Consider the following 18,649-nt stretch of genomic DNA (forward strand, 5'->3'; position numbering starts at 1 on the left):
AGAAAAAGTTACACACCTAACATTATTAGATTTTTTTTTCTATTGCCGCCTCCATCCCAAATATTGTAAAGGTGTGTGGTTTATGTTCTTAAATAGCCCTGTTGTTTTTTTTTTGTTTTTTTGAGCGACATTTCAGTCTACACTCCATACCAGTTGGTGGCGGCAAAACACAATTTCGTAGTTTTCCAACCACCTGCAAAAATAACAAAAAAGAAGAAGGACACAACCACTTCCTGCGACTGTCCGTGGATTGTGCTGTCTGGACCGTGACGGAGGTGTGTGAGACACTGTACATACTGAAGCTCGGTATGTTTAGACAACGTTTACACTGGGCACCGTTGTGTGGTGGCGTTAGTGAATACCGTGTGATGTAGTTGTGAAAGAGTTCAGCCAATGAAAGGCGATGGTTTATTTGTGGAAACCGGTGTGCTCAGCGCGTGCTCCCGACGCAGGCGCAAGACACCGGGATGTAGTGAAGTGACAGCGGTGTTCACCAGGAAGGAGAGAGGCGTGAAAAAGATCAATAATACATCATGTAAAGTACAGAGTTAGCTGCGGGCCGTCGACAGAAACGACATCTAAATACTGTATCCTCCATAGCTGGTTTTAATATTGGCCTGGACTCGAGGTATTTAGTCGAAATCCTCATATGTCTCGGTTATAGTCTGTATAACAGTTTTGTTTATACCTAGCAGTCTTAGATTTTTAGCATAAATAAGATAAATTAAGACTTGAATATACATAATTTTCTCAACTAAACTATTAGTGAGACAAAAAAAGCTTTCACGTTGCTCTAAGTTTACAGGTCCAAGAGTCATAAGTGTGTTCCTCTCTTTCCAGCAGCATGGCTACTGTCGAGAAGATTGCATCAATGGGACAGGATCTGTTGGACCCGAGACAGGACCTGACCAAGCGGTTCAGAGCTTTATTTACCCTGAGGAACCTGGGAGGTAAAACACCAGGACCACAGAGTTTTTTATTTTCAAAAACTGGATAAATGACAAAAGCACTCAGCTAAGTAACAAAATAGCAGCAATCCATGTGCCCAGTACTCAAGATTTGCAGTAGTATTTAGGACTCCAACATTGGTTTGTAGGGGTGGGAATCACCCCACACATTCAGTTTCTTCTTTTTTCTTTTTTTTTTCAAATGTAGTTGTGGTTGTTTCTGTCCTTTCAGTATATTTTAGTAGCCCCTATGTTTTCCAACAAAACTCACAGGAAAAAAGTAATCTATAAATCCCTAAACTTTGCAATAACGTCTTGCTATCACACTTGCAGCCTCCAGTCTTTTCCTCTTCGTCTGGTTGGCTTAATCACAGAAAGCAGCACTGTACTGTTTGAAAGACAAGACATTCAGTTGTTTCTCTTTCTCTGAGAGATCTGTTTTTAATGTAAACTGAAATCACAGCACAGCTGTTGCATATTGTTGCAATATATTTGCTGTGACTGAATGCCTGTAGTGATTTTTGGGTGAACTAATTCAAGCTGTTATCTGTGTGTGTCAGGTGCTGAAGCTATAGAATGGATCAGCAAAGCCTTCGCTGATGAATCAGCCCTGCTGAAGCATGAGTTGGCTTACTGCCTGGGACAGATGCAGGACAAACGGGCCATTCCTACTTTGACTGCTGTTCTCAAAGATAAACAGCAGGAGCCAATGGTTAGGCATGAAGCAGGTAAGCTTGCTTGATGAGGTTGAGGAGTCGGTGTACTACCAAACACAAGTATTTTGACAGAGTATGTTTTATGTAAGATGCACAGATGGTGCGTGTCCAAGTGTTCATTTGTTGCTGCACTAAATACAGAAGTTCCCAATTAATCTGCTTTTTGTATTTTTACAACACGCATGCAATAGAGGCACATGCACTGTGTAAAATACCTAGAGTAGCAGAAAAGTAGAAAATGAGCTACTCTCTTGTGTCATCAATTTTTTTTCTTAACAGTAATTTAGGTAAGGTGGTATAATTAAATAATATAATTTAGTTGCTCCTTCACAAATCTTATCTTTGCTAAGTACTTTGTGACAAAAAGCAGTATAATCAGCTGCTTGTCAATTGAGTCTGAAGCTTTGCCATTTTGGGCTGGTTACAAAGTCTTTGTTTTTTTTGTTTTTTTTTGCGCTGCAGCCTTGTGGAGATGGAGTAATGACATGTAGACCAGTTTCATGTACTGCAGGTTCTGGTTTGAGGGATGCAATCCTCTCCCTAGCTCGCTCTGGTCTCTAGAGCACCACAAGGACCATTGATGCAGACAGTGGAGCTGGAATTCCATCCACTGGAGTACACAATCACGGCATCTGAATGATATCAAGGACTGCCAAAACAATAAATACTAAAATGAGTAGCCAAATATACTGCCCCCACATTAAAATGCTTTAGTGGTCTTTGTAAGGAGCACTAGGTGCCTTGCGTAAAGGCTACACTTTGCCAGAATTGTCCCTAAAGAAGGTCACGTTGAACTGAAAGAAACTGAGAATGTGCATTTGGCATGAGGGACTGTTAGTGAGCTAATATTTAACCACTCTCTTTCTGCTAAACATACGTTTGTGTAGAAAAGTATAAGTTTACATACATGTGTATGCAAACTCACAATACTTTCCTGGCGCAAGCACGATGGATGCTTTTCAGAAAATATTTTGAGACTTGCAGGATGCAAAAACAAATGAAAGCTGGAAACAGCGGTGCAGTTTTGAAGTCTGACTGCTATCTCTGTGTACTTGTAGGGGAAGCTCTGGGGGCAATTGGTGATTCTGTGGTTTTGGACCTACTGAAAGAGTACAGTCAGGATCCTGTCATTGAGGTAAGAGCATATCACAAAACTTGCCTACAACTTTCAACTTGATTTTCATTTTACCTGCTACAGAACAGACCTACAATTTAGGCTTGGACTAATTTAACAGGATATTAATTAATTTTGAAGGTAACTGAAAAACATGATTGACTGCTGTATTTGAATTGACTGGTTGTTATCATGCCTTTATTGTCACATCACTTCCTAACTGCCATCTTTCAGGCTGCTCTTGATGTTTCCTGCTGCCTTTTAAAGTTTTTCCTAAAAACTTTTACTAAGTTTATTAAATCTTGGGTGGTACAGAAACTATACCCTCTACTTTGACATCTTCAACTCTATAGTGTCACCACTGCATTCCAACCCATCCCTGAAGCGTGGTTTCCTTGCTAGCCTTTTTAAAATATTATTATTATTTATTTTTTTAGCCTGTTTACTAACTGCTTGCTGCTCTCAGACTATGCATGTGTGTGGACATTGTCTGCTGGTATACTCAGTGTTACAAGATGATATCCAAGACTCCGTCTTGTAAGTTGGGGATCAGCGCTTGTCTTGGTTGGGCACTGCTGCTGCCACTGCCACCTCTCTTTCTGCTGCTGTTACTGCTCCCACTGCTGCATCTGATTGATGACATGCTACTGTGCCCCCTAACTGCTCACCATCTGCCACCACCTTGAGTGTTCTTTTAATTCTGGTGCTTGTTGTTGGCCACTCTATGGTCTGACACATAGCGGTGCCCACATGAAGGACATTAAGACCACAAAGTCTCTGCAGTAGTTGTCTGTCTTGGCACTAATGACTTAATATATTGTCAGAGAACCTCAAGAAAGGCTTTATACACCTCGTGGGCAGCCACTGGAAAGCAATGTGTCACCTCTGACTTGCTGTCGTACCCCCTCTTATTTAGTAATGTAAAGTTCAGCTGTTCAGAGTTCAATGGTACATCTGGTTTAAGAGCTAATGCATTAATAAAGACATTCCCTTTGTGTACTACAACCTGTCATTCCTCAACTGCTCTGAACTTTTTCAAGCGAAATTGCCTTCACCGAAACCACTGTGATTCACATAATCTGTCCACAGGCACTGAACTAACCCTTCACTCTTGTGGTCTTTACAGCATAAATCCTGTTCACTCCCACTCTATTACAGAGACAGCTGTTTTCGTACCATTGCTACTAGGCAAAATTTACAACAATACCAGTGTGATACCCATGTCTGTTTTCCCATTTTCAAGGTCAACCATCCCCACTTTACCAATTCCTCGGATTGTAAGGCACAGATGGAAACAATCCCATTGATCGTCTTTGCACATGCAAGCTTACTAAAATTATTGCTCTCTGCTTCAATTATTGCCAGTTTTTCCAGTAGAACTTTATTTAATTAATCATATATACTTAACAATATTGTCACCTGTATCAATCATTTCCTGTATCAGTGAAACTTTCCTTAAAATGTGGGACTGTGGAACTTTGTCCACCCAATACTTAAATTCCCAGAGGTGCTCAAGCCGTGTTGGGGTTATAGCAGTAGTTCACAAGGGTAACTAAAACTGTGTTCCGTTTACTCCTGGTTTATTTCACTCCTTCAAATTGCTAACATTCAACATTCAGTGTTGAATGTTGAATGTTACTGGGTTTTACTCTTGGTGTATCTATAAACTCCCTGCAGCTGTCTGATCAATTCAATTCAAAATCCCAACAATCATATCACCCCCTATGAGAAAGCGCTTTGGCGACAGTGGGAAGGAAACACTTTCTTGTGGTGGCCGCAGCACAATGTGCCACGTTTTGTCACAACGAAAATCAGCGTGAGACATGGTGAGCATAATGGCCACATTAAGGCACAACCCCCACTAGGGTTTAAATACCTGGGACTCTCCACCATTTGATTTGGTGAGTTCTAAGTGAGTGGTAACAAAATCTTGCTAATTTTCAGAGGGTATACATACCATGTTGCGGTCATAAAAACTGAATGTGAGGAGAGCAGCAGTTTGAAATTGGCTGGTTAAAATACAGTCCTAATGGTCCCCATATACTCATCATCTCATGTTGTTTTATTGTTTGTCAGAAACATTAAATATGTAAGTCAGAGGAACTTTAAGAGACGCTAAGCAGAGACAAAATAAATATGACTTCAACTTTTGGAAGAATTTAAGTCTGATATGTCATTTAGCATGCTTCATACAGCATACAACTGTGCTTTATTTAACACAGTCACACACTTGACAGTTAACTCACACCTATGATCTCATAGGGGGCAATTTTTTTTCCTGCCAAGGGAAGACCCTGGACTGAACCACTGGCTTTCCCAGTATATAATCTCATTTGCCTTAGTATTCCAGTGTTTTAACTTCATAATTGGACATATTTTTGTTTATGAACAAATGTCATTTATTATTCTTTGAGGTTTACATTTGGTGATAATTTCAGTTACTCTTGATACTTGGAACCACAACTAAAATTGCAGCTTGCACTCTCAATTATTAACACTCAGTTGATACAGAAAATGACATAAAAGCTGACATTCAATCTATACAGGTTGCAGAGACATGTCAATTGGCTGTTCGACGGCTGGAATGGCTTCAGAGTGGAGGAGAGAAAACGTTGCAGGACGGACACACAGATAAAAACCCCTACTGCTCTGTAGACCCAGCCCCTCCAGCAGCAAGGAAGAGCGTGCCAGAGCTGCGGTCCGCACTGTTGGATGAAAGCCTGCCACTCTTTGACCGCTACCGTGCCATGTTTGCCCTGCGTAACCTTGGCACTGAGGAGGCTGTGTTGGCACTAGGAGATGGTAAGGTCCAACTTCATGGTAAACAGTTATGTGAACATTTATTTCACTCAGCAGTCATCGTTAATCTCATAATACTACATGAAAGCCATGGTTCTAGAACACTCTCAAGGAACTTGAAGATGTCGTTACTGAGCACCTAATAAAATATATGCATATATGAAAGTCAGTAACTGTAAATCCTTGTGAAGTATAAAAATAAGTATCTAGCACTACACAGGTGGAAAGTAATATGTGCATCCTATTCTGTTTGCCTCCAGGCCTGCAATGCTCCAGTGCTCTGTTTCGTCATGAGATTGGCTATGTTCTGGGGCAGATGCAGCATCCAGCAGCAGTCCCAGCCCTCCGTGCAGCTTTGGAGCGTTCCACCGAGAACCCCATGGTCCGGCACGAGGCAGCAGAGGCTCTAGGCTCAATTGGCAAAGACGAGTGTCTGGCCGTGCTGCAGCGTTACCGTGAAGACCAAGAGCGTGTTGTCAAGGAGAGCTGTGAGGTTGCACTTGACATGTTGGAGTATGAAAACAGTGGACAGTTCCAGTATGCAGATGGATTGGTCAGGTTACAGGGTTAATTATTTAGGTCCGTACTGAGGTCACCTTGTGTTTAAGGGTAATTAAACACAATTTGTTGTTAACAGTAATATTTTCTATACTTCAATATAGCTAAGTGGAAAACCAAATATATTAAAAAAAAAATAAAGGGTGGAACATGGATAATATAGGGTCATCCACCCTAATAGCCTGTGCCTTTGACCAGCCGCTGCTCTTGCCCCATCATTCAGCTGCTTCTTCAAATCATCCCCAAGTACAAATATGGAGGAGAAGCAGGCCAGCCAACAGCAACCTTGGGAGACGTGCACAGAAGCAATGGAGTGAGTAACGAAGGACTGCTCTAACAACCAGTCAGCCTGTGTTGTATGGCACCAGAAGCAGACTGGTGATCAGGAGATAAATGAGTGTGGTTTGTTGGGTCCTAAATTTTAAAGCCAAAGTAATCAACTCTATCCAGCTTCCATATTGAGTTTTTTTTATGTCCAACTTAAAATCAACCCACTCAAAGAGATCAACTGGAAAAGAGCAGAGTTAGTTTATTGAATGGAGTCATATAAACGATAAAATGGACTGTCACAACCAACAGAACAGCAGGACAACACAAAGCAGGCTATAGAGCCTTCCGCATATTCACGTGCAAAAGACAAAACAACACAGAAGAGAAGGAAAAACAAGAAAATGGGACAGAAAAGAGTGGCAAAGAGAGAGCGAACCCTCCTGGACCCTCTATTTTATTAAGTAAGGACTCTCTGCTCAATCTGAATTCATCCTGCATTGTGGCTCTACAGTTTGATGCAAAGTCCTCATTCTAAACTTTCTGCTACAAGCATTCGTGGTGTGAGGTAGACCTTGATTTGTCGTGCTTCTCTTGGTACTTTGCTCCTAAATTACCATGGAGCACAGCTTGCAGTTTAAATGTAATTTTTTTGTTATTTACAGTCAACTGTATAAAATTAAAATGATCTTACATACTAATGTCTCTCCTGAGTTTCACTAAGTCTTTCTTCCCTCAAGTCCTACAACTCAAATTCTCATAACTGCTTGTGGTTTTGCACATCAGATAATTAAAGCTTTATTTGTAAGCATCAGTAAGTAAGCAATAAAGTACAGACTTACCAGTATTACCAAATCTGGATTACTATTTACAGGGATTCAGGGGTTACCAAGTTCATGCCAAATAAAGAATCCTTATCACACCTGTCAGCGTAGTCCAGAGTAGGTCCATAAAGACATGGGTGATTGAGTTTGGTGTGTAAGAACTTCACCTGCACAGAGTCCCGACTTCAACCCAATAGAACATCCCTGGGATGAATAAGAGCAGAGACTGCAAGCCAGGCATTTCTCACAAAGCCCTTTGGCGCTGCAGGTGAACACTATCCAGGTACAAAAGGACAAATGTGAGTTGTTGGCAATGTGTACCACTGTTGCTGAATTTTGGAAAGTGGTTTATGTGTAAGTGTAGATTTGTGTTGATGTTTAAAAAATGGAAATTCCCTGCATCCTTAAAACTACAGAATCCAAATTGTAGAGATTTAAAGTGGATTATATAGACTAGGTATCTTAGAACCACATAGACCACATACCTGCAGTAAAACAGCCATTGTAGGCTTTAAAAAATAAAAATACAACTCAAAATATTTTATACATAAAATAGATAATATAATGTATCTATAAAATGTTTATATAATGTTTTATATTCAGTCGGACACATTTGTTTTTGATTGTTATTTAAATATTATAAAATGTACGTGTTGATCTTTCAGTGTTTTTTTTAATTATTTTTTAATAATTCTTAATAATTAAACAATAAGAAGAAGAAGTATGATGTCTTGTTTTCATTATGACGGTATAGTTTTGATTTTCCAAACACATCCTGGTATCGGATAGCAAAGGAAAGCAGTGGTGTCGCACATCACTAACCGCCAGGGTGCATCCGCGAGCCTAGCAACTAGAGCCCTCTGTTAGCGAGCGCCACCGTTACAGTAACCATAGCAACCCTTGGAGTCTGTATACGGCGGTACATTGAGAAAGCGGTAAGACAAAATTTTGGAAGTCTTTTCCACGCTTGTATAACCCGTTACTCTGTCCACACCTCAGACGTAGTTGACGAACGATGGACGGAAAAGAGGAGAGAGTGCAGTCAGCTGCCGCGTTCAAGTCTTATATGTTGAAAAACAGCACGAAAAGCAACCTGAACCTGTAAGTTACCTTTTTATAGTACTAGTTAGTATCTGATGCTCTCATGATCTACTTTTCTGTTTGCTAATTTATTTCAATCATGTAAACAATGTGCACAAGTTCATTTAGAAAAAAAAAAATGCTATACATAATAAAGCCAATACATTTCAACATTGCTTCACCGGTTCTGATTCAGTTACATATGGAAAGCAGTGGGAAGAAGTGCACACCTATTTAATCCCACCCATTCGCAATACGTTATCGGTCAATATTTAATCAGCTTCCTTGCTGATGTAATTTAAGTTATAATAATGAACATATTTATAATATAATATGATATATACACCACATCGTATCATTATGTTTTGTGATTCCATAACTTTGCCTCCACACTACAAGACCAGTACCTCCAGTTTTGAAAAGTTAGTTGTACAATGCAATAAGCATGAATAAACTTTCCTAAACAGAGACATTCACTGAATTTCAACATTTTCCCTTTCTTTATAACTCCTTTGCTTAATTCGATGTTATTTGATCTGTGATTCAAATGTAACTAATAACATATCAGCAAAAATGTTCGAAACATGTTAAAGCTGTATTGGCACCAGGGCATTATCAGGCTATGGATAAGATTTTGTAATGATATCCATAGCTGTATAACCCCTAGATCTAGTTCATTCTGATTTCACTGAGTTTCGTTCCCTTCCGTGTCCTGTTTGACTTGGTCTCTGTGGATCCTTCCCAGCAATCCCCTATGTGTAGTATGTTATGTCTGGTTGCGAATGTCAAGTTTTTGTCTCTGTCTTGTCTCCATTTCTCTCTCCCGCTTTCCCTGTCATTCTCTCTCTTGCTCTCTCTCTGTCTTCACTTTCTTCGTGTTTGTCTTCCTAGTCTTGTCTCTGTGTCGCCTCCCTGCATTCCCTTTATTTAGTCAGTCTTGTCTCTGTTTGTTTCCCCTGTCTTCCTGTGTCTAGCCTCTGTCTGTTTCTTGTTTTATTTTGATAGTCTCCAGTGTTATGTGTATCATGTTCAGTGTCGCTTTCCTTGTCTCTACAGCAAAGAACATTACTAATGAATACGGGTTATACAGAACCTTAAGCACACTTTTATCAGTTAATATAGATCTTAATCATCAATTTGTAATGCCATTATACAGTAACGTTCTGCATTCTTCAGTTTCTCCTCCTCTTTCATAAAGGATGGTCCAGTATGCTATGCAGAGGACGCAAGCATTAAAGCACTGAAGCTTCTTTCCTTAGTATTTGAAGAATACTATTATGTCCTCCATCCAGATACTTCCATATCACGTCTGTTAGGAACCTTCCTAAGCAAAATTGGCTATTTGAACGCACATTGGGTTTCTGTATGTGTGTGTGTTAGTTCATGTATTATTTCTTTATTTCCTGTCTCGTTAATTCCGAGTTATTTGCAGCTATCTTTCCTGATGTTTACCACCTCCCTAATCACTTACTGTGTGTATATATTGTCTCAGTTTTCCGTCATCTGATGATCTCTGATGATCCCTCGGGATAAAACCCCCATAGATGGTGGTCTGATTAGTAGATGTACGCTCACGGCATCCTGAGCCACAGCCATTGGAACTGGTGTCTGTGACTTATTCAGTGACACAAGAGCTTCTTTTTCACTCTAATTAAATTCTGGCTAAATTTTTGCATGTTAACTAGTGTTGTGCTGCCCATATGAGTTGCCAGGGGAAATGCACCTTTAGAGGTGAGAACTTCAAAACTGTTGCAAGACCAAATTTTGCAACATTTAAAGATGCAGTTTAGATGAAATAATACAGCAATACAACAGAATAATCTCATGACAAACAAAAAAATGTCTTGTGGAACCATATGGTATCTGTGTATTAATATGTGTGCTAATATGTACAACTAAGATTTCTAGGTTGATATGTACTAAACTGTGTAACTGATGTTCTAGTTATGACCACCTCACTCGCTTGCTGATGAAGTTGATGGATGAGCAGCCACATAATGCAGTGGATGTGATAGAGGATATGAGCAGTGATGTAAAACGGGGTTTGTTAGAAGAGATGCAGAGCACTCTGCAAGATCATCCAGAGACTACAGCTGATGTGGAGCTGGCTGAGCAACAGCGCCTGCTCTTTACTCGGCCAAAAGATGTGGATCATGAGGAGGAACTGGTATTGACCACACACACCTACACTGTTTGTTCTACAACTTTTATATACAGCAATCTGTCCCTTTGTTAAATGCTAAGGTGATGGATATGAGATTAGGTTGTGGATCAGTTCAATTCAGTTTTATTTATATAGTGTCAAATCACAACAACATTTGCCTCAAGGCGTTTTATATTGTAAGGTAGATCCTACAGCAATACAGAGAAAAAAGAGAAAACCCCAACAATCATATGACCTCCTATGAGTAAGTGCCTTGGCGACAGTGAGAAGAAAAATCTCAGTTTTAACAGGAAGAAACCTTGAGCAGAAACAGGCTCAGGAAGGGATGGCCATCTGTCATGACTGGTTTTGGATGAGGTGAGGAAGACGGAATCAAAGACATGCTGTGGAAGAGAGCCAGAGATTATTAATAACTAATAATTGAATGCAGAGTGCTGTATAAACACATATTGAGTGAAAAAGGTGACCGAAGAAGACTAACACTAAGGGAGGATTCTGATCACCTGATCCAGCCCTAACTATATACTTTATCAAAATGGAGAGTAGAGAAGAGTAGAAGAGTAGAGAAGAAGTCAGGCAAATATATGTGGCTGTGTCTGCCTGAAGTGGAGTGTTTAGAAGAGTAAAGTCTAACCTTTATCCACTCACCCATTTAAAGCAATACAACTGTTTGTAAACCTATCAACTTACCTTTAGATGACAAGATGTTCACCTCTGGGTGTTCACAACATGTGTTTAGGGTAAAATAATCACTGATTTGTAGATTAAGAATATATCCAAATGATCAAGTCAACACTGATTTCTATTAGCTTTCTATAATACGTATGGCCTTCATGTTTGGTGCTGTTTACGTGGGTTGTGAAAGCAGATATTCCAGTGTGTGGTTGTACTAAATTTCAGTATTAGTGGCTACTATTGCACCTACTAACACATACTACTGTACCAACTATAGTACTACCGTATGTTACACAGATATAACTGCAGGGAGACAGACAAAAGCAGCAAGTGTGCTGAATTACATTATATGTGAGTGCACACTACACTGTGATAGCATTGGTGTCAGGTCTGGTGACTTATTGCATGCTGTTGGTCTGCTTGAACTTATCTGAGTTGAATTTCACACATGGTACACATGGTAGTAGTCCAGTCCAGTGGTGTAAGCTTGTTTGACACCCTTATCCACCTCCTACAGCTACACAAGCCCAGGGTCCTTCTCCATCTGCTTGCCATGGGTAAGCAGCTCTTCTGGGTATGGTTCCACCTGTTCTTAATCCAGACTTTGTCAGAACGACTGCATGAGGCCCATCAGTCATATGCCCATCAATGAATTGCCCACACTGCGGTTGAAGGAAGGTGTGTTTGCCCTGCTCCGTTTCAGGTTTTTTCCTCACCATCAGAAGTTCTTGGTACAGGTTGGACTGTAGAAAACATGAATAACTGTCACTTTTCATCAGCTTTTAGATGTAGTCCTATCCTATGCTTCTTCATAGCTGTGATGTCCAGGATCATTCAGGTTTTGACTGGTGCATTTGTAGCTGTGGGAGTCCAGGTTGATAGAGCTGGGCACTCCATCTGCCCAGATGTCCTGTGGCTTCTGTGCAACTTCCTGTTGAGGCCTCTTCTTTAACCCCTGCACAACCAGCCAGCACCTGAGCTTTTCTGGGCTAAACTCTGATTCTAGAAACTTGTCCTGCTGGATCTTTTAAGGCCTCCTCCAGGGAGAAGCCCCACTTCACCCTTTTCTTACTGGGCTCCTTACTAGCCTCCAAATCCCAGAAAGTAGAGTCATCGCTGGTCCAGGGGTTGGATGGTTCTGGTGATGTCAAATGGGTGATACTCCAAGTAGTGGTCAGTGTATGACAGAAGACAGAGGAAAGAAGAGAACGAGCTATTAGTTTGTCATATTTTTAGAGACAACAGTGACATGCTGACCATTAGAGATTGTTAATGAAAATATTAATAGTGAGCTACATCGTTTTCTGCAGTAAATCCTCAGGTTGTATGAAGGTGAGAAAAAAATACATGGCCTTTTCTCTCTATCGCAGCAATATCCTTCCAACCCTGCAGTACATAAAGCTCATTATATGTAGTTATAACTTTTTAAATAACATTTTGCAATACACGAGAATGTGAACTATATACGTAAAAATAAAAAAAAACCATACATATAAAAAAAATGTAGATACTTCATTCACTTGTTTTTGACGCTTCAATGAGCTCTTTAGAATGACGTTCTTTTGCAAATGTTTGTAAAGGCAGCCTGCTTCATTAGATGATTGATTTTATACACCTCTGTCAATGAGATTGAAGAGTGTGGATTTTAACTTGCACGCTGTTTTTGTGTATACATTTCCAGCTCTTATGGTGAAAATGAGGATTTATTGCCATTAAACCTAAAAATTCATCAGTAAAGTGTCATCCTTCATTTGGGGAAAGGAGTTGCTACAAGTTGTGTTAAACTAAAGTGCCAATCTTAGTGCTAATCAAGGTGTTTAAAACTGTAGAGTGAACATCATCAGACTCCTTTCTAGTGTTTCTATGCAGGATATTGACTTTGTGGACAGTAATGAGTCATAATAATAGCTTTTTTGTATGTGTATGGGCTTTGTGGAGCACTGAGTTTCTGCCTGTAGTATTTTACTTAACACATTTGTAAGATATTTTGTTCTCCAGCTGACTTTAATCCAATGAGTCTTATATTATATCTTTAATAACTCTTTTAATTTCTTGGCAACTTTATGTTTGTATACTTGTTCAGTATATAAAACTGAATTTGTATTGTGTAACACAGCTTATTGGTCTTTTTTAGGTGGAAACACCTCTTCCTAATGTGAGTGAGTTGAGCTTCTACCTGGAGCAGGCTGGAGTGGGTTTGGGCAGAGATGAGATGCAGAGAATTTTTCTTGCTCTCAAGCAGCTTGTTGAGTCACAGCCGCTGTTGCACTGCCGACTATGGGGCAAGATTTTGGGAACAGAGAACAGCTATATTGTTGCTGAAGTTGTTGTTGAAGGGGACGACCATAGCGTCGATGAACCAGCTGAAGACGAGGAGCGAGAGGTTGATACTCAGGAGAATGAGGTGAGGAAGTAAAAAGCATGGTATTGAAAATGAATTAGACATGCTTGTAATAAAGAGTAGTAAAAGAAACACATTCCTACTTTTTAGACTGATGTTACACTCCTCTGCCTTGGCATGTCATTGCAACGTAAACTTCATTTACTTTTGATACCAGGTACTTCTCTACTTTGTTTTCTACAACAAAGTACCTCCTCAATATTGGGGAGCTCTATCATGATAACAGTACTAGACAACAGTGAATCATATTAACACAGTACTCTGTGTTATTATGATATACAATATATACTATATACTGTAATATCACAAACAATACAATGATAAAAAATGGTACAAACAAAGAAAAATGTTGTAAACAGTTGTAAAAATGAAGTTATGGAGCTGAGGAAAAGGGTAGGATCTACTCCCCCACCTGATTATTTCACAAAGTATTGAAGTAAAATTAATTGGTGAATTATTAATTTAGTCCAAATGTGCTTTTGCTTTCAGATAGATCAACTTCCTCAGTCGACCTATAAACCCCCATCAGTTGTGCCAAAGGAAGCCACAGGAACAGGTGCTAATAAGTTTGTTTACTATGTGTGCAATGAGCCTGGTCTTCCTTGGGTAAAGTTACCTTCAGTCAGTCCTGCACAGATCACTGCTGCTCGACAGATCCGGAAATTTTTCACTGGGAAGCTGGACACCCCAATTGTGAGCTACCCACCTTTTCCTGGGAATGAAGCTAACTATTTACGAGCACAGATTGCCCGAATCTCTGCTGGCACACAAGTAAGCCCTCAGGGCTTCTACCAGGTTCTAGAGGAAGAAGGTGATGAGGAAGATGAAGTATCCCAGAGCAACTATGAACCAAATCCAGACTTTGAGGGTATTCCAGCTGCTGAAATGGCTGAGTCTTTGTCTAACTGGGTGCATCATGTTCAACACATCTTGCTGCAGGTACGAGTCTGATCAGACAAGGTTCATGGGCATTCTTTCAGCTTATGAGTGTGTCTGGATTTGTCCATCCATCTTCTTCAGGGTCGCAGTGAGGCTGGAGCCTCTATTGCCTTTATATAATGTGTAAAAAAAAAATTGATTTTAGGGTCGCTGTACATGGGTGAACTTGGCAGTAAAACCAGGAGATGAATCTAATGAGGAGGGAGAAGCTGATGAGAAGGAAGAAGAGCCTGATGAGCCAGAGCCAGAGGTTGGACCCCCTATGTTTACACCCATCTCCCAAGATGCAGGTCAGTCTTTGACTTTGGACATTTTTCAGCCAAACCAGTAGTTTAGTAAATTTCATTCAGCATACATATATATATATATATATATATATATATATATATATATATATATATATATATATATATATATATACATACGTATACGTATATATGTATATATATACATACGTATACGTATATATGTATATATATACATACGTATACGTATATATGTATATATATACATACGTATACGTATGTATATATATACACGTATATATGTATATATACACACGTATATATGTATATATATATATACACATGTATATATGTATATATATATATATATATATATACACATATATATGTATATATATATATATATACACACATATATATGTATATATATATATATATACACACATATATATGTATATATATATATATATACACACATATATATATATATATATATATATATATATATATACACATATATATGTATATATATATATATATATATATATATATATACACATATATATATATATACACATATACATATATATATACACATATATATATATATACACATATACATATATATATACACATATACATATACACATATACATATATATATATACACATATACATATACACATATACATATATATATATACACATATACATATACATATATATATATACATATACATATATATATATACATATATATATATACATATACATATATATATATACATATATATATATATATATATATATATGTATGTATGCTGAATGTAACCCATATATATATATATATATATATATATATATATATGTATATGTACATATATGTATCGTTGCACCCCTAATATCTATATATATATATATATATATATATAGATATTAGGGGTGCAACGATACACAAAATTCACGGTTCGGTTCGGTTCGGTTCGATACTTTGGTGTCACGGTTCGATATTTTTTCGATACAAAAGAATGTTCATGCTTTTTTAATTTGTCATTTATTAAAATTATAAATATATATTTTAACTCAAAAGTACAGTTTTTAAATTTAATGTTGCTGAAACGACAAAGTAATAAAAAAATAAATATCTCATGGAAAAATCCCTCATCTTTGGAAAAGAGAGTTTATTACAGAGAAATGGCTCTTTCCAAAATAAAAGCTATACTATACCCTTCTTCTGGGGTATACTCTAAGCAGCATATTAAACATATCAGGTCCCCATAAGGAGAATCATGTGCTAACGGCTGTCTAAATGACACGGGTAAAGTTTGTAGCATGCGTGCTTGTTGTTTTTGTCTGCTTCCACTTGTCTTTGCACTAGGATGATGTCGGAGTAAATGTGCAGTCATATTCGTTGTGTTCCCACTAGTGCTGTCAGCGTTAATCTGAAATGACATTAACGCCACAACAAGGCAAATCTCCGTTAACGAGCTACCGCAGATCGCCCCGTGCGTGGGGCTGGACGGCGTCAACACGTTAACGAGCAAACTGCGCTAACGCACTAGTTCCCACCCATGTAATTGAGCATTGCGTGGCACATCCGACATTGCTGTTTTACTTTTGTCCATGATGCGCTTACCTTCAGGGTCATACTTCACGTGAAGACCAAAATAGTTCCAAAGGCCAGGTCTGAATGAGGGTGGGGGAGGTTCAATTTGCCATGCTGCAATGAGCTAAGCTTCTGTCTTGCTAGCTTGCGCTGCGCTCAGTGGATCTGCGCTCGACAGTGCAGCCTAGGCGGAGTAGTCGAACGCAGATCCACAGCATCGTCAGAAGAAAAGTTGATAAAATAAATTAAAAATTTTGTATTGTTCGATACACATGCGTACCGAACCGAAAGCACTGTATCGAACGGTTCAATATCGATACGAGTATCGTTGCACCCCTAATAGATATATATATATACAGTGTTGGGAAGGTTACTTTTAAAATGTATTCCATTACAGAATACCGAATACATGCCCCAAAATGTATTCTGTAACGTATTCCGTTACGTTACTCAATGAGAGTAACGTATTCTGAATACTTTGGATTACTTAATATATTATCATGTTGTTTACAACTACGTGAATGTACTATTGCTGTGATTTATTACTGTTACTGAAGGTCCGCGGCTCCGAACCGTAGTAAAGGGACCTCTGGCTAATACGTCGGGTTCGTGTCGGGCTCGTAGCTGAAAACTAGCTTTACTTTGTTGCTGGGTCAACTTTGCTAGAGACAGAGAGAGGCGTTGAAAGGCTGCTCCAACGGAACTTATTTTTTCCGGAGGAAAACACGAACACAGTGTACAGTTGAGTCTTAATATCTTACTTACAAATGGGCTCGTCAGGCACTCTTCTTGGCTGCAGTGGTTATTATTATATTTACATGCTTCCAGCTCCCGTTTTTGCTCCGTGACAGCTCGGACCTTTCCTTTCTCTCCCTCCCTCGCTCACAGACACATAACGTCCATTTAAGTAGTCCATTCTCGCTGCAGCACGGACTACATTGCCCATGAGGCTACATTCTTTAGGGCCATGTCTGTAGCATTCTGCCTTTTAGCTTAGCACAACAACAACAACAAAAAAGCGCTCTCTCACCCAGGAAACACGCAGAGAGAGAGAGCGTCACCCTGTAACCATGGCAACCGTAACGCTGCCGCCTGGAACAACAGAACGTAGCTGTCAAACAAAACCCAAACAGTCCTGACCCGCGACAATATGAAACAGGAAAGTACCGCCGTGTAATCCATTTATTTCAACAAAGTAACTGTATTCTGAATACCACCTTTTTAAACAGTAACTGTAACGGAATACAGTTACTCATATTTTGTATTCTAAATACGTAACGGCGGTACATGTATTCCGTTACTCCCCAACACTGTATATATATATATATATATATATATATATATATATATATATATATATATATATATATATATATAAATACATATATGTGTGTATATATATATATATATATATATATATATATGTATGTGTGTATATATATATATATATATATATATATATATACATATATATACGTATGTATATATATATATATATGTATATATATATATATATACATATATATATATTTATTGAGTCTGTTTTTTCTCAGAAATGTTCAACACTCCTCCATGGAGCCTTAGTTTGTCCTCCACACTGACATCTCAGCATGCAGTAGCAGTGCTGCGTTCTAACCTCTGGCCAGGCGCATATGCATATGCCTGTGGAAAGTAAGTGAGAAAATCAGAGTGCCTTTGTTTGTACATATGATATCATATTGTCCTGAAGGTGCAATTACAAAGTACCATGTGCTGTCTCTTAATACAGGAAGTTTGACAACATATATATTGGGTGGGGTTTAAAGTATACTGGAGGAGGGTATACCCCACCTGTCCTCCCACTGCCACAGAAAGAATATCCTAGTGTACCCGAAATCACAGAGGCCTTGGACCCATCATTGGAGGAGGAACAGGCCCTGAAAGAAGCTTTAGAGGAGCAACAGGCTGTCCGAGAGGAAATGGAGGCGACAGATGAAGAGGAGGAAGAAGAGGATGACTGAGTAAAAAGTTGACATTAAATTAAAAAGAAAAAAGATATGCAAGCCAGTGTCAAATAAATTAGTTTACTCATGGACCTTTAATGTAGTTTAGGAGAATGTATTTTAATATTTAGAGGGCAGATGTGAAATGAGATGTTGTGGAAAAGTTCACTGACTCTTTAATAAATTTAATAAATGGTATTATTTTTGATTTGATTTCTTATTGAATATTTCAAAATGAATTATTGATCCATTAATAAATACTTGAAATCAAAAATAGATTTCACAAAAAAAAAAACTCTCAATGAAAGCCACGTTTAAAAAACCATTTTTGA

At 38.7% G+C, this 18,649-nt stretch overlaps 2 protein-coding genes and 1 pseudogene across 7 annotated transcripts; 2 read left to right on the top strand and 1 right to left on the bottom strand.

Moving 5' to 3' along the window:
- Positions 1–217: 217 nt before the first annotated feature.
- On the top strand, positions 218–7,102 carry dohh (deoxyhypusine hydroxylase/monooxygenase). Of its 6 annotated transcripts, none has more exons than XM_063500970.1 (6): positions 218–275; positions 841–950; positions 1,508–1,675; positions 2,722–2,798; positions 5,324–5,579; positions 5,837–7,102. In XM_063500970.1, the coding sequence occupies exons 2-6, from the start codon at positions 845–847 to the stop codon at positions 6,145–6,147; spliced, it is 918 nt and encodes a 305-aa protein (XP_063357040.1). In that variant the 5' UTR covers positions 218–275; positions 841–844; the 3' UTR covers positions 6,148–7,102. The 6 variants fall into 6 exon arrangements, with proteins under 6 accessions (XP_063357040.1, XP_063357039.1, XP_063357037.1 ...); XM_063500969.1 differs by having other exon boundaries at positions 844–950; XM_063500967.1 differs by having other exon boundaries at positions 220–306.
- A 1,138-nt stretch (positions 7,103–8,240) lies between these two features.
- Positions 8,241–18,335, top strand: rsph4a (radial spoke head component 4A). The gene is made up of 7 exons (XM_063500526.1): positions 8,241–8,326; positions 10,250–10,472; positions 13,279–13,548; positions 14,035–14,484; positions 14,630–14,774; positions 17,889–18,006; positions 18,104–18,335. The coding sequence occupies exons 1-7, from the start codon at positions 8,241–8,243 to the stop codon at positions 18,333–18,335; spliced, it is 1,524 nt and encodes a 507-aa protein (XP_063356596.1).
- On the bottom strand, positions 10,680–12,550 carry LOC134646845 (regulator of G-protein signaling 7-like; annotated as a pseudogene).
- Positions 18,336–18,649: the final 314 nt, after the last annotated feature.

This window comes from Pelmatolapia mariae, linkage group LG17, assembly GCF_036321145.2.
Source record: "Pelmatolapia mariae isolate MD_Pm_ZW linkage group LG17, Pm_UMD_F_2, whole genome shotgun sequence".
In the NCBI taxonomy this organism is placed as follows: domain Eukaryota; kingdom Metazoa; phylum Chordata; class Actinopteri; order Cichliformes; family Cichlidae; genus Pelmatolapia; species Pelmatolapia mariae.